Genomic DNA, 13,460 nt, shown 5'->3' on the forward strand with positions numbered 1-13,460 from the left:
TGGATTGTTCAGTTCTTGTTAAACATCTAGTTGAATCACTAGCAGGATTGCTTGTGTGTGGGTGAGAGAGAGAGACAGATAGTGTATTCATAGTGAAAGTAAATGTTATACTACAACAGTACCTATTTTTTTACACTATGCAAATACCCAGTATAACACACCTGGCACAAAAATAAACCAATTAAAGTAGCAGGAAGCAGATCGGATAAAAAATCCTCATTGGTGAATGAGAACACACATTGTCACTGAAGTCTGGCAGGCCTAAACAGTGTCACAGCTACTAAACCAGGTCTCTCCATAAGACTGAAGCATAGGCTGAAAACTTCAGAAAGGAAAGGACATTAATCATTCATCTAGTAGCAGTCGGCTTGGATCACATACAACATCTCTGGTGAGCATCAACAGTATGCGCCTCTATCATTCTCTCTAACATGATTCTCTGCCGACTATCTCATGTTAACTATTAACGACTATAGATGTTAACACTGTTTTTATAATCCCAGATAATATAAACAATATAAAACAATATGATTTTTGCTATAGCTGCATATTGTAATGTCTTCAACTCTTCATCTATAAAACATTAACCCAAACCATTAGTTAATTCTGTGGGTCTATCCCAACTAACTTTGCCATACCCATTTAAAAGTATTCTTAATTTTAAGCCACTATAACTTGTCAACTGTCTGTAGAAAAGCCTGTTTGAGTGGGTGTGTGTACATGAGTTAAAGTATAACGTGTTTAGGCAAATGCAGTCACCTATACTGCTGCTCAGAGTAAATATACTGACACCCAATGACAAGCAAGAGAAAGGGTCACAAAGGTGGTAAGCCAAAAAACTATGCATTTTGACTCAATGTCACTAATCAATATCTCAGTAAAAAGATGTTTTTGTGAGAGTTCAATGGAACATTCCATGACTTTATATACAGTGTGTCATAGAAGAATGACTGTATCATTATACTGGATGTGATACTGATTTTAAAACTTGTGAAACTATGTCAAATGAGACAGACTTGAATTTTGTATGACATCAGTTCCTGCAAAGTACAATAAATATTAACAATCTCATAAATGATTACATATAAAATGTTATGGTATGAAACTGTTAGGGTTAGTGGATGGGAGAAAATGGAACCATTATTGGTCACAGCAACCATAGTAACGTAGGCCATCTTTATATGCATTTTCTAGGTTAAATACAAATTAACCTCAGAAACACTCAAGCCTGTGTAAAAACACATTAAAATGCTGGCAGTACAATCAAGTCTTTGAGATAACATTTCCATGGTTGCACATAGACTTGCATTACAAATGCATGACACAGATGCATTCAGTAGAGGTTAACTTGTATATAACACAGAATATTTCTTTAAAGACAGACAGTAGGCCACTTTACACTTCTGGAAATATTTTCTTTTTTATTATATCTTTTTTTATTTTTTTGCCCTGGGTGGTAATCTAAGCTCTTCTGTCAGTTTAGCTCCCCCCTTTTTTACACACATTCCATAAAATCATCAGCTAGGTCATCTTAGCATCAATAAACATACAAATATACAGGTAGGTCAGATTTTTTATAGGAAGACTAAAAAGACTAAACAGGTATACAAGCCTTCCAAGCAATGTCAATAAACTCCATGCAAATATGGTTGCCTTGGTTATGGTCATTGCTGCTGGCATATTGCATGTTCTCATAATTAACTTTGAGAACAGAAAATGGTCTTTACTTCTAGAAGATCATATGTTGTTTGTTAAATCCTGATTATATCTTGTTATTTCTCTATCTTCATACGATATGATGTGACTTCTATCTAAAAATATGAATGCTTACATCAGAATATCATAAAATGTGCAAAATGATAATTAACAGATGCCCTTTCACTAGATCAGGTGATATAAGATATGACTAAACCATTGATCTAACTGTTTAACTGAAGGACAGGTGGACCTTTATTTATGCAAAGTTGTCACACATAAATGTGACTGCATATGTGGTTGAGCATGGCATGAAGGACACCCACGCAGTGTTCAACACCCTTTCATCTCTTTCAACATATAACACCTTTGTTTTCCTTTCGTTTGTATCACCGCAAAGTCTATATTCCTCAATTATTACAACTGGAAACTGGTATAATGGCTTTTCTTTTACTATACGTTAATTTTTCCATCAACAGCATGTTTACTATAAAAAAGAATGTTGTTAGGTTTGTTGTTACTCTCCTGTTCAACAAGTTTAATTAGCATTCTTGTTGAAGGAGTGAGTTTTGTTGGGGTGGTTCGATGCCCACAAGGAGCAAGCTATGAACCATCAAGATGTTGCCTGTGAGCAAGCCACATAGCCCTTGGTTGCACTTGGGGAATTGCCCCTGTAAGAACCCGAAGGAATGAAAAACTATGAATGAGATCTTTTTAATATTTCTGTTATTCCTCCTAGATAGCAATGAGATTAAATGGCTCATAAACAGAGTGCTTTGTTCTATTCGCTCTTCACATTTTTAAGGTTAATTTAAGGCTAAGGCATTGCTCCCCTAGATTTCCTTTGTGTTCATCCCCCTCACCCTGGTCCGACAGCAAAATGATAAAGGGGGGGCCGTTGAACAGACAACAGTTTGCCAACTCTAGAGATCAAAACACAAATGTCGCATCCTTGTACGTCCCTCATAGTGAGTGGTGGTGGCGTAGTGGGCTAAAGCACCGAACTGGTAAGCAGAAGAATGCTAATTAAACTTGTTGAACAGGAGAGTAACAACAAACCTAACAACATTCTTTTTATAGTAAACATGATGTTGACGGAAAAATTAACGTATAGTAAAAGTTAAGCCATTATACCAGTTTCCAGTTGTAATAATTGAGGAATATAGACTTTGCGGTGATACACACGAAAGGAAACCATTGTGTCCTTGAGCAAGGCACTTAACTCCAGGTTGCTCCGGGGGGATTGTCCCTGTAATAAGTGCACTGTAAGTCGCTTTGGATAAAAGTATCTGCCAAATGCATAAATGTAAATGTGTCATAAAAAGCAAATATGACATAAAAAACACAATTACTGAAGCAAACACATGATTTGTGGTGCTTCTTTGACACTTTCGGCACACATGTCGGCTTGCATGCTCTTCAAGACTCATACCTTGGTTCTTTGCATCGCAAGTGCAACGCAATATAAATTGAATCAGGCTTGAACAAGCTCATAAACGTAGTTGATTACGTAATGTAAATGCTAAAATGTGTCACCTTACAATTCATGCACTTTAGTAAAAATTATTTAATATCACAAGACAGCATTGTGTGAAAAAAGATTTGAAAACATGATTTTTCTTCTTAGAAAAACAGCCTAGTAAATTTATGTTTTGAACTCTGCACAGATTTGCCAAGACACCAATTATTTTTCAATCAAAATTCAGAGATTTCAATATGAAATCAAACATTGCACATCAAATTATTCCAAGACCAAATTATCTGAGCTATGGTATTCATTCTTTGTATAGCTCCACATCCTTACTGCATGTCAGCAAATGTCTAATTTTGTAATGAATATTTGTAGAACATGTGAAACTAAAGTATTGAAATCAAACAGATTAGTGAAGTCCTTTTAATCTTGTGTGCTATGAAAGAGCAACCTCAGAGCAATAAAATTGTCCTCTGGGAGGTTGCCGGTGCTCTTCAATGGTGACATTGTGTGAATATTGCAGAAACAAGTTGCAATAAATAAAGGTTTTGTTTCTTTTATTCTATAATTTTCACAGCACTGGATCATGGTCCTTCAGGCCAGCAGTGTTATGAGTATCCCAGCTTCAGTGAGTGTTGACAACCAACTACCTGCTTCCTGGACATCCCACTACAACTGTTCTGATGGTAACGGTCTTCTCTGAAAACCATGTATAAAGTCATGCACAATTTACCCTTGCCACAGAAAATACCTTTTTGGGAGTGTAGGAACATAAGTATCTACAAAGAGGAGGCACTTTTTTAAACCTAGATAATAGTAGACATAGTCTTGTAGTGATTTTAGGTTGTAGTTACTAATCTAACCATCTGCAGTGACTTGCCTGGTGAATCATTTACTAGAGTGGTCACTGCTTTAGATAGGTCATGCACAGGAGACCATGCCAGAATGATAGGTAATAGATAGCAAAAGTGATTCAAGCTTTATCTGGAAACCTCTTGGTTACAATTTTTACAGTCGTTTTATGACACTGAATACACTTTAGTCAATAAAAGTATAACCCCTGATGGAAAGACCAACAAATGTTTCTGTTCGGATGCTGGTACCAAGCAAGGGATGCTGTTTTGCTATTAAACAACATGACTGTACTTGTCCACCAGATTGAACAGCAGCAAAACAGAATTAACCAGCCTGGAACAGCATGGAAATTCAGGCTGGTCTTTATTGGTCTATTCAACAGGGACATTTACCATAAACCCTTTTGAATCAATTACCGTAAATTTATACTTGCATTCCAGTTTCCATGGTGACATCTGCTTACACGGGTCGGATATGGTCACAGGATCTTCATCCACAGAATTGGTCCAAGTATCAGGTCTGGGAGTGGCTCCAACAGACGTTGGACATGCACCAAATCGATGCAACCAGCATCCCCTTCCAGAACTTTGACTTGGATGGAAGGCAGCTTTGCTACATGAGCTACCAAGACTTCACCCGGGCAGCCGGATCCGTAGGCCCCATCCTATACCAAAGCCTGACTGATCTCAAGTGGAACAGTAAGAAATAGAACTAGTGTATATTGTATATTACCGTAAGTTTTATGGTTCCTTTATTCTTCCATTCTGAACAACTGAGTAGAACTAAAAGATTTCACAAGGCTAAGATATTGTTGCATCTCTGCAAATACCATTGATATTGTGCCAAAGACTTTTAATCCACTAAAAATTTGATTAATTACAGTGTGTTTATACCTTGCAAATGAAGAAATAGAACTTGCAACAGGTATCCTTAGGGGTGTCGTTCACACCAAAAACTTGAATGCATCTGTCTGCACTGTTTTGCACTAGACGGATGCCTTTGACTGTTGTGCCACATCTCACTGTTTTTTGAGCATCTTGTGCAGGAGCACTGCATTTTTAAAATGCCACGTTAAAGGGTTTGTTTACCCAAAAATGTTAATTATCTCATGATTTACTTACTGTACCTTTAAGCCCAGGTGTGTATGACTTTCCTTCTTCAGCAGAACCAAAATGAAGAATTTTACAAGCCCATTTCAGCTCAGTTTATCCATACATTTGAAGTAACTGTGTGTCATCAGGCTGCTGGCTTTTTGACGGTCCAAAGGGCATATTTAGGCATCATATAAGTAATCCACATGACTCCAGTCTATCAATTTATGTCTTCTGAAGCAAATCGATTAAAACGCTTTTAAATTTAAATCATTGCGTCCAGCCAGTGCTGGATTGCTGTTTGAAATGACCTAACTCTTGCGTGACGTTTGTTCCTCTGTGGTAAACAAAGTATGCGCTTCTGACATCTCACGTGAATGTGCCATTGCACTTATGTTACGCGATGGTAACGTGATGCGTCGACTGTTGGCAGGAAGCGATTTTTAAAAGTTATTACAGTTTTAATTATCATTATTTTTTGCACTAATGTATTGATTTGGTTCAGAAGACATTAATTGATCGACTGGAGTCATGTGAATTACTTTTATGCTGCCTAAATATGCCTTTTGGACCCTCAAACAGCCAGCAGCCTGATGGCACCCATTTACTTACATTGTTTGAACAAACAGAGCTGAAATGGGCTAATAAAAACATTAATTGTGGTTTTGCTGAAGAACAAAAGTCATTTACATCTGGAATGGCTTGAAGGTAAGTAAACTGATGGGTGAACTGACCCTTAAAGTAAAAAAAAATGTCAACTTCTTGAGAGACCTGCATTCTGATCTTTTCACTGGACTTAGTTTTACCTTTTTTTAACACACAAGCACTTTCAGTCTGAACGGCCCCATAAATATTACAGTTTTTTCAGAGGCATAATATGTTACAGAGGAAGTGGTTTTAGAAGACCATTAGAAGCATTATTTTGGAAAAACAATAAATACGTTTCTCAAGAGCAATATGTATGTTTCTCAAGAGCATTCTTTCCATGCTTACTGAGCTTCCAATGAGCATTTCTCATTGTTGGATTCTTTACAATGTAGTATATGGGAATGTCTAGTGCATTTAATATCTTTATCTTTCCACAAAAGGCCATTTCAATTGGAATATCTAAGGGCTATGTGCTGCAAACAAGACCCAGTGGTCCATGTTAATAAAGCTAGGTAAAGAGAAACTTATAGTTGAAATGCGAGAACAGAACCAGAACGAGTTAAACTGGTTTAAAAAAAACAAGATATGGGTGATAATTTGGAAATTTGATAGTCATTTTGAAACGTTCATTTTGTATTTATTAAAAAAAATAGTGTCTAGACAATACTCAATTAGTTCACAAATGTTCCTTTTTTCTGTTTTTCATTTCATATTTTATCTCACACAGGTCAGTATGGCCCAACAGATCTGTTTTCACCAGGGGATATTAAAACAGAAATAGATGGTGAGTAATCGCACACACAAAGCCAAAATACAAGAGCATTGATTTCCTATAATCCCTTTAGAGTAAAGACCACACATTTTCAGTAACCGTGAACACGTACACAGAACTACTGCTGAAAACTGAGATGAATAAATATTCTCTGGAGGGAATTAAAGATGTCAAGGAAACTTAGACTTTTACCCAAACATTATGTCATAATTTATTCCTTCCAAATCCATATCATGGGATTCAAATTTTGGGGTGAACTACTGTTTCCCTTGTATGTGCAGCCATTGTTGTAACACAGTGTCTCCGTTTCCTCAGCAGACTTCCCATGTTCAATTCTCCCCTTCAAGGAAGAGTCCAGTTTTTACAGCACTTCAGGTACCTCAGACTTCAAATGGAAGATATAATGCTTTTAACTTTACTCACTTAATATTTTCAATTCACTTGCAATCTTGTTGTCCTCTTCAGAACTATTTGATATCAGAAGCTCATTCCAGCCCAATACCACGTTGGCCTCACCGGCACCATCAAGTCCAGGTGAATAGTCCTAATCAGGAGTAACCTAAATGTAATCCAAATCATAGTACAAATACAAAAAAAAAAAATCTCCTTTTTTCTTTGATCCAGTTTTTATTGAAACAGCAAAGTTCAGTCATGCAACCTCGTTAGGTATTAATAATATGACTAAAGCATTGCTGTTTCAGTAGATATTGGATTTCCTCCAACACTGTCAGAAAAAAGGTCCAAAAAAGTACCTTTAAGGGTACAACAGCTTGTCACTTGCACAGTACCTTCAAAGGGAACCCCACTGTACCCTTTACATGCCAATCAGAATGTAAACAGTGGGTCCCAGTGTCAAGTTGTTAAATCCCTAAAGGTACAACTTTTGCACATTTATTTTCTGGCAGTGAAGCAACAGTAGTGTGCAAAGATTTTTTCTCTTTTTATAGTATTTCCTGCATCTAACACAAATACCTGCAACCATTCAGGTGTACAAGGAGTGTTTATTTATTGCTCTGTCCCTTTACTGTGTGTTAGCTTTGGAACTGAACAGTTATTCATGCACCATGGTATTTACATGGTTACTTACTAAGCTATTGAAAAGGTCTAATTATGTCATAGGGATTATAAGTATCGTCTTTTAGTTGTTCTTCAATTGGCTCTTTTAACTCACTGGAAGAAAAGTTTCAAAAGACAAAAGCGCCAATGATTAGAATGGAATGGAATTTGCCCAAGGTCTCTCAGCTGTTTTTTTGCTTCTGCTCTATCTTACATATCTGAAAGGACGTGATTGCTGTAGGCAAAATGACTGAGATCAGACCAATTAGATGGTCATACTGTGCTGTTGTAAAACTACTGACACTAATCAAGATCTCTACAAGTCCACCCACAGACACAGCAGTTAAATTAAAGGAGCTGACATCCACACACACACTTACATTTATGTGTATGTAAGACAGTTGGCATTAAACCTCCACTTCAGTGAATGGTTGAATTTAAAAAGTGAATGTTAATTTATAGGAACAGTTCAACCAAAACTGTATGTATTTGGCAGACGCTTTTATGCAAAGCGACTTACAGAGCCCTTATTACAGGGACAATCCCCCCAGAGCAACCTGGAGTTAAGTGCCTTGCTCAAGGACACAATGGTGGTGGCTGTGGGATTCGAACCAACGACCTTCTGATTACCAGTTTACCAGTTATGTGGTTTAGACCACTACACCACCACCACTTGCTTTTATCTCACCCTCATGTTGCTTTAAACCCTTATGATTTTTCTTCTGTGGAACACAAATGATTTTTAGCAAAATGTCCAAACTCTATTCCATACAATGAATGTGACTGGAGCTTTAAAGGTCCAAAGGGAGCCTGGTCTCATGAATATTTCATGGCCAAGGCAACATTTTTGCAAAATGAAATTGCTTGCCTTTTTATGCGTTTGGCTGCCGTTGTCCAGCAGGGGGCACTAAAAGCGAGTGAAATAGTGTTGTAATCAGACAAGGTTTTAAAGGTGCTTTTTAGATGGATGTTCTAAGGTGTAAAATGTACCTTGCAAACCTGAAACGTTAAACTAAACCAAACCAATAGTGATCTAAAATCAAATGAGAGGTAGAAATAAAACAGACATCATCACTCTTAACCAGTGACTAAACCTAATCGATATTGTCCAAAAACAAGAAATGAAAAGCACTTTTTCTAAAGCAACCATGTAATTTCATGTTGCCTCTACACTCACCTAAAGGATTATTAGGAACACCTGTTCAATTTCTCATTAATGCAATTATCTAATCAACCAATCACATGGCAGTTGCTTCAATGCATTTAGGGGTGTGGTCCTGGTCAAGACAATCTCCTGAACTCCAAACTGAATGTCAGAATGGGAAAGAAAGGTGATTTAAGCAATTTTGAGCATGGCATGGTTGTTGGTGCCAGACGGGCCGGTCTGAGTATTTCACAATCTGCTCAGTTACTGGGATTTTCACGCACAACCATTTCTAGGGTTTACAAAGAATGGTGCTGAAAAGGAAAAACATCCAGTATGCGGCAGTCCTGTGGGCTGAAAATGCCTTGTTGATGCTAGAGGTCAGAGGAGAATGGGCCGACTGATTCAAGCTGATAGAAGAGCAACTTTGCCTGAAATAACCACTCGTTACAACCGAGGTATGCAGCAAAGCATTTGTGAAGCCACAACACGCACAACCTTGAGTCGGATGGGCTACAGCAGCAGAAGACCCCACCGGGTACCACTCATCTCCACTACAAATAGGTAAAAGAGGCTACAATTTGCAAGAGCTCACCAAAATTGGACAGTTGAAGACTGGAAAAATGTTGCCTGGTCTGATGAGTCTCGATTTCTGTTGAGACATTCAGATGTTAGAGTCAGAATTTGGCGTAAACAGAATGAGAACATGGATCCATCATGCCTTGTTACCACTGTGCAGGCTGGTGGTGGTGGTGTAATGGTGTGGGGGATGTTTTCTTGGCACAATCTAGGCCCCTTAGTGCCAATTGGGCATCGTTTAAATGCCACGGCCTACCTGAGCGTTGTTTCTGACCATGTCAATCCCTTTATGGCCACCATGTACCCATCCTCTGATGGCTAATTCCAGCAGGATAATGCACCATGTCACAAAGCTCGAATCATTTCAAATTGGTTTCTTGAACATGACAATGAGTTCACTGTACTAAAATGGCCCCCACAGTCACCAGATCTCAACCCAATAGAGCATCTTTGGGATGTGGTGGAACGGGAGCTTTGTGCCCTGGATGTGCATCCCACAAATCTCCATCAACTGCAAGATGCTATCCTATCAATATGGGCCAACATTTCTAAAGAATGCTTTCAGCACCTTGTTGAATCAATGCCACATAGAATTAAGGCAGTTCTGAAGGCGAAAGAGGGTCAAACACAGTATTAGTATGGTGTTCCTAATAATCCTTTAGGTGAGTGTATAACGCTCTTGGCTCATGTGTAAGATTGCATGCTTGACACTTTAGAGTCCAAACTCCAACTCTCTATAAGGCGAGCTACTGTGGATGCTAATCGCACTGGAATAAGTGTGTAAATGTAGTAGTCTGTAATACAAGTGTTAAAATGTGTCGTTTTTCAAATGATGCGTTATAGTGAGTGTTTCGATATCACAACATAGTTGTGTGAAAAATAAGTGTTTACAAAGTCATAATCAGCTGCTGTTGTTGTGATTTGTGTGAAAGTGAATAAAATGCAAAATTTTTGTAGGACATCTAGTGTTAATTTCACAAGGAAACTGTGATGAAGTTTAAATTTCGGCACGTAAAAGTCAGTTTGCTAAAATGTACTTATAGTAACATTCATTCTATGAGACTAAGGGTGTGTTCACACTTGTAGTTCAGTTCTCTTGGTCTGGACCAAAAAAGAAAATTATACATTTAGTCCTGGTTCGCGTAGCGTTCACACTGGCATTTTTTACACCGAACCTAAAGATATTAAACAAAAGGCATCAGAAAAAGTCACAACCTGATTGGACAGCTTTTATGATGTATATTTTGCGACGGAACTTGCCGAGCATCCAAAGAAATGCTGGTTGCTGGGCTAAATGTGCTCGTTGGTTTATATATGTATACATGGTGGTATTTTTACCAGCTGAGAACAAACAAAGAGCTAATAAAATGTGTAAAAGTGTCAAAACAGCACCAGGAATTCCTCTGTTGCACACACAAATGAAGATATGCTGCAAGGACGGCTGATGCTGTTTCTGACGCCTGTAACAAACTATAATGGGCAACATAGCTCCTATGATGAGAAGAACCAGGTATGCTTGTGTTCAGTATTAGGCAAATTACTTCATGTAATGTCCATGTTGCATTCATATATTAATCCAACCGCACCAGAGTTCATTTGGAAGCTGACCAAGACCCACTATTCAGGCGGTCTAGGTCCTCTTGTTTGGTGCGCACCAAGGATCGGATGGCGGTGATCACTTGTTCAAATGAACCGCACTAACAGAGCAATCGCACCAGAGTTCATTTTAATCGAACCAAGCCTGCCAAGTGTGAACATACCCTAAGTGTCATTTTTAAGCCACAGTGTCAAGTTAAATTCATTTTAAAAATGCGTCTTGAGCGACTCAGCTTTAGCTGTTGTTGAACGCAAACATCTTTCTTCTGTGAACAGCCCCTAAAGAGACATTTTTAGCAAATTGAAGTTGTTTTTCACTGAAAATTACATTCCACAGAATTTTTTTTACTTAGAAACTGTATTAATTTTCTCATTTCAGATCCCAAGAGGTCACATAATCGCTCTCAAGTCAAAAGACACAGTGAGTTGCTTATTTGTCTTACTTCCCTAAAGTTTTTTCACTCAATGTGAACTTCAACTTAGATTTTTCTCTAGAAAATCTGACAGCATCACAAACCAAACACCCTGACACAAGAATGTGCAAGTCCTGAAGCTGCTTTAGATTCCTTTTCTCTCTTGTCGGACTCTGCTCTCACAATCTCATGTTTTAACAGATCCGCGTGGAACGCACCTGTGGGAATTTATTCGAGATATTCTGCTGAATCCGGAGCGTAACCCCGGTTTGATCAAATGGGAGGATCGCTCCGAGGGGGTTTTCCGTTTTCTCAAGTCGGAAGCTGTGGCTCAGCTTTGGGGCAAGAAGAAAAATAACAGCAGTATGACCTACGAGAAACTCAGTCGAGCGATGAGGTAACCTAACCTTAAGCTTTAGAAGCTTAGATTTATATACCCTTAGATTGCGTAGAATTTTTCCAACTTTAAAGGTTTTTTAAAGTATCCAGATACAAAATAATACCTTATATCCCCAGGGTTCTACGTAAACTCACAAATCTCTTTTCTTGCCACTAAAGGTACTATTACAAACGAGAGATCCTGGAGCGAGTGGATGGACGAAGACTCGTCTATAAGTTTGGCAGAAATGCTCGAGGATGGAGAGAATCAGAGAAGTGAAGAACTTTTGGTTTGAATTTCTTCACATGTAGCTTCCATGTGAAACCTTTTATTTATTATATTATGTCCATTCCAATTTTTTTATTTTCTGTTTTTTTTTTTTTTTGAGGGACTGTGCTGTGATGTTTATAATAATTGTGTACTTGTCTGTAAGATTGTTGTCATTATTTCATATTCTTGCTTTTATTTTTCATGAAAACTGCCAGCTTTTCAAAGTGTTTTTAAACATTAAGGGCAATTTAGACTGGACGAGTTTTTGCTTTAAAAATAATCAAAGCAGAGTGCAACGAGTAAAACAGATTGCAGGTGTCTTGAGAAATATTTAGAAATAAAAGCTGAAGTTTACACAGAAGAAAGCAAAAATTTGTTTAGTGTGAACAGCCCCTTACTTTGGTCTTTATGAACTTTCTTTATTGCCTAAGAGAAAAAATACTTTGAAATACTTTGTTTACTTTAACACTGTTTTATAGTACCATTGTTTATATGGATTTTTCTGTGATATTGAAGTGTAACAATTTGCATCTATACTGTGTAAGGCTGTTCGATCGTTTTATATAGAAGATTGCCCAAGGATGCTGCATAAATAAGTTCCATTGGATTTTCAACAAGTTTTGCTTTTAAATGGCTTCATTTGACTTGAAAATAACCCGGGTCCAGTTCAAGTAGAATGACCTCTTGCAATTTAGAGTAGACCCTAATCACATTTACAAGTCACCAGATGCAGGTTTTTTTTAGGGGGGGCCAAACCTGTAGCATATTGTTGGCAAATGTTTTTAAGGTTTTGATGATTTTGGTATAATGTAAAGCTTGCTTTGGTTTTTTTATGCTGTACATAGTCTAAGTTTTATAATTGCTCTAATAAAAGTTTTTGAACTCTTGAATGATTTTTAGTTCCTTACAATGATTTTACATGGCATCAAAATTATCCACCAGGCCTTGGGGGGGTCATATCTTTAAAATTTCGGGGAGTAAAATTCAGGTTTTTATATTCAGCTGGCAACATTTGGGTTGGGAATTTCAGGTTGCCAATTTTGCAGAAAATATCGGAGTGTGCGAGGAAGAACAAGAAAAAAGTTTCAATAACAGAATTAGGATTACATTGCAATTCTATGGATTTTACTGAAAACTCAAATCCAAACTCAGAATGATTCTGATGCCATAATTCTGTCTGCATTTCCAGAGTAGCACTGAAAGCAATCTTTCAGGCCATATTCACACTAGCAGGCCTATGTTTTTGTGGGGAAAACACTGTTAGTTTCCTAAGTATGCGTTTTCAAAAGTCTACATTTTCTATGGAGTGAAACGCAGTTTCATTGTGGATAAGAGGCGTAAACGTAGAAAAATCAATGTGTTTCAAGCAAAAACGTATTAGTGTGGACATGGCCCCCATTCTTTCCAAAGAACTCTCAGTCCCTTTGAATCTGAGAGGAGATGAACTTCAGTCTGATTGGCCAATAATGTCCAGGAGTGTTCAGGAAGGGC

The 13,460-nt window shown here is 37.8% G+C and overlaps 1 protein-coding gene across 2 annotated transcripts; it reads left to right on the top strand.

The window, feature by feature from the left end:
• Positions 1–239: 239 nt before the first annotated feature.
• LOC127640550 (ETS homologous factor-like) lies at positions 240–12,825 on the top strand. 2 transcript variants are annotated; one of them, XM_052123170.1, is made up of 9 exons: positions 240–391; positions 3,744–3,852; positions 4,462–4,719; positions 6,488–6,544; positions 6,848–6,907; positions 6,998–7,066; positions 11,287–11,328; positions 11,522–11,717; positions 11,879–12,825. In XM_052123170.1, the coding sequence occupies exons 2-9, from the start codon at positions 3,753–3,755 to the stop codon at positions 11,976–11,978; spliced, it is 882 nt and encodes a 293-aa protein (XP_051979130.1). In that variant the 5' UTR covers positions 240–391; positions 3,744–3,752; the 3' UTR covers positions 11,979–12,825. The 2 variants fall into 2 exon arrangements, with proteins under 2 accessions (XP_051979130.1, XP_051979131.1); XM_052123171.1 differs by having other exon boundaries at positions 6,851–6,907.
• The last annotated feature ends 635 nt before the right edge of the window (positions 12,826–13,460 follow it).

Source organism: Xyrauchen texanus, chromosome 49 (genome assembly GCF_025860055.1).
Source record: "Xyrauchen texanus isolate HMW12.3.18 chromosome 49, RBS_HiC_50CHRs, whole genome shotgun sequence".
NCBI classification, from domain to species: domain Eukaryota; kingdom Metazoa; phylum Chordata; class Actinopteri; order Cypriniformes; family Catostomidae; genus Xyrauchen; species Xyrauchen texanus.

Excerpts from the sequence above, each read along its gene's own strand:
- LOC127640550 (XM_052123170.1), top strand. The coding sequence starts at position 3,753 with ATGGTCCTTCAGGCCAGCAGTGTTATGAGTATCCCAGCTTCAGTGAGT. Across the intron at positions 3,853-4,461 it reads CCACTACAACTGTTCTGATG|TTTCCATGGTGACATCTGCT; the intron begins GTAACGGTCTTC and ends CTTGCATTCCAG. Across the intron at positions 6,908-6,997 it reads CAGTTTTTACAGCACTTCAG|AACTATTTGATATCAGAAGC; the intron begins GTACCTCAGACT and ends TGTCCTCTTCAG.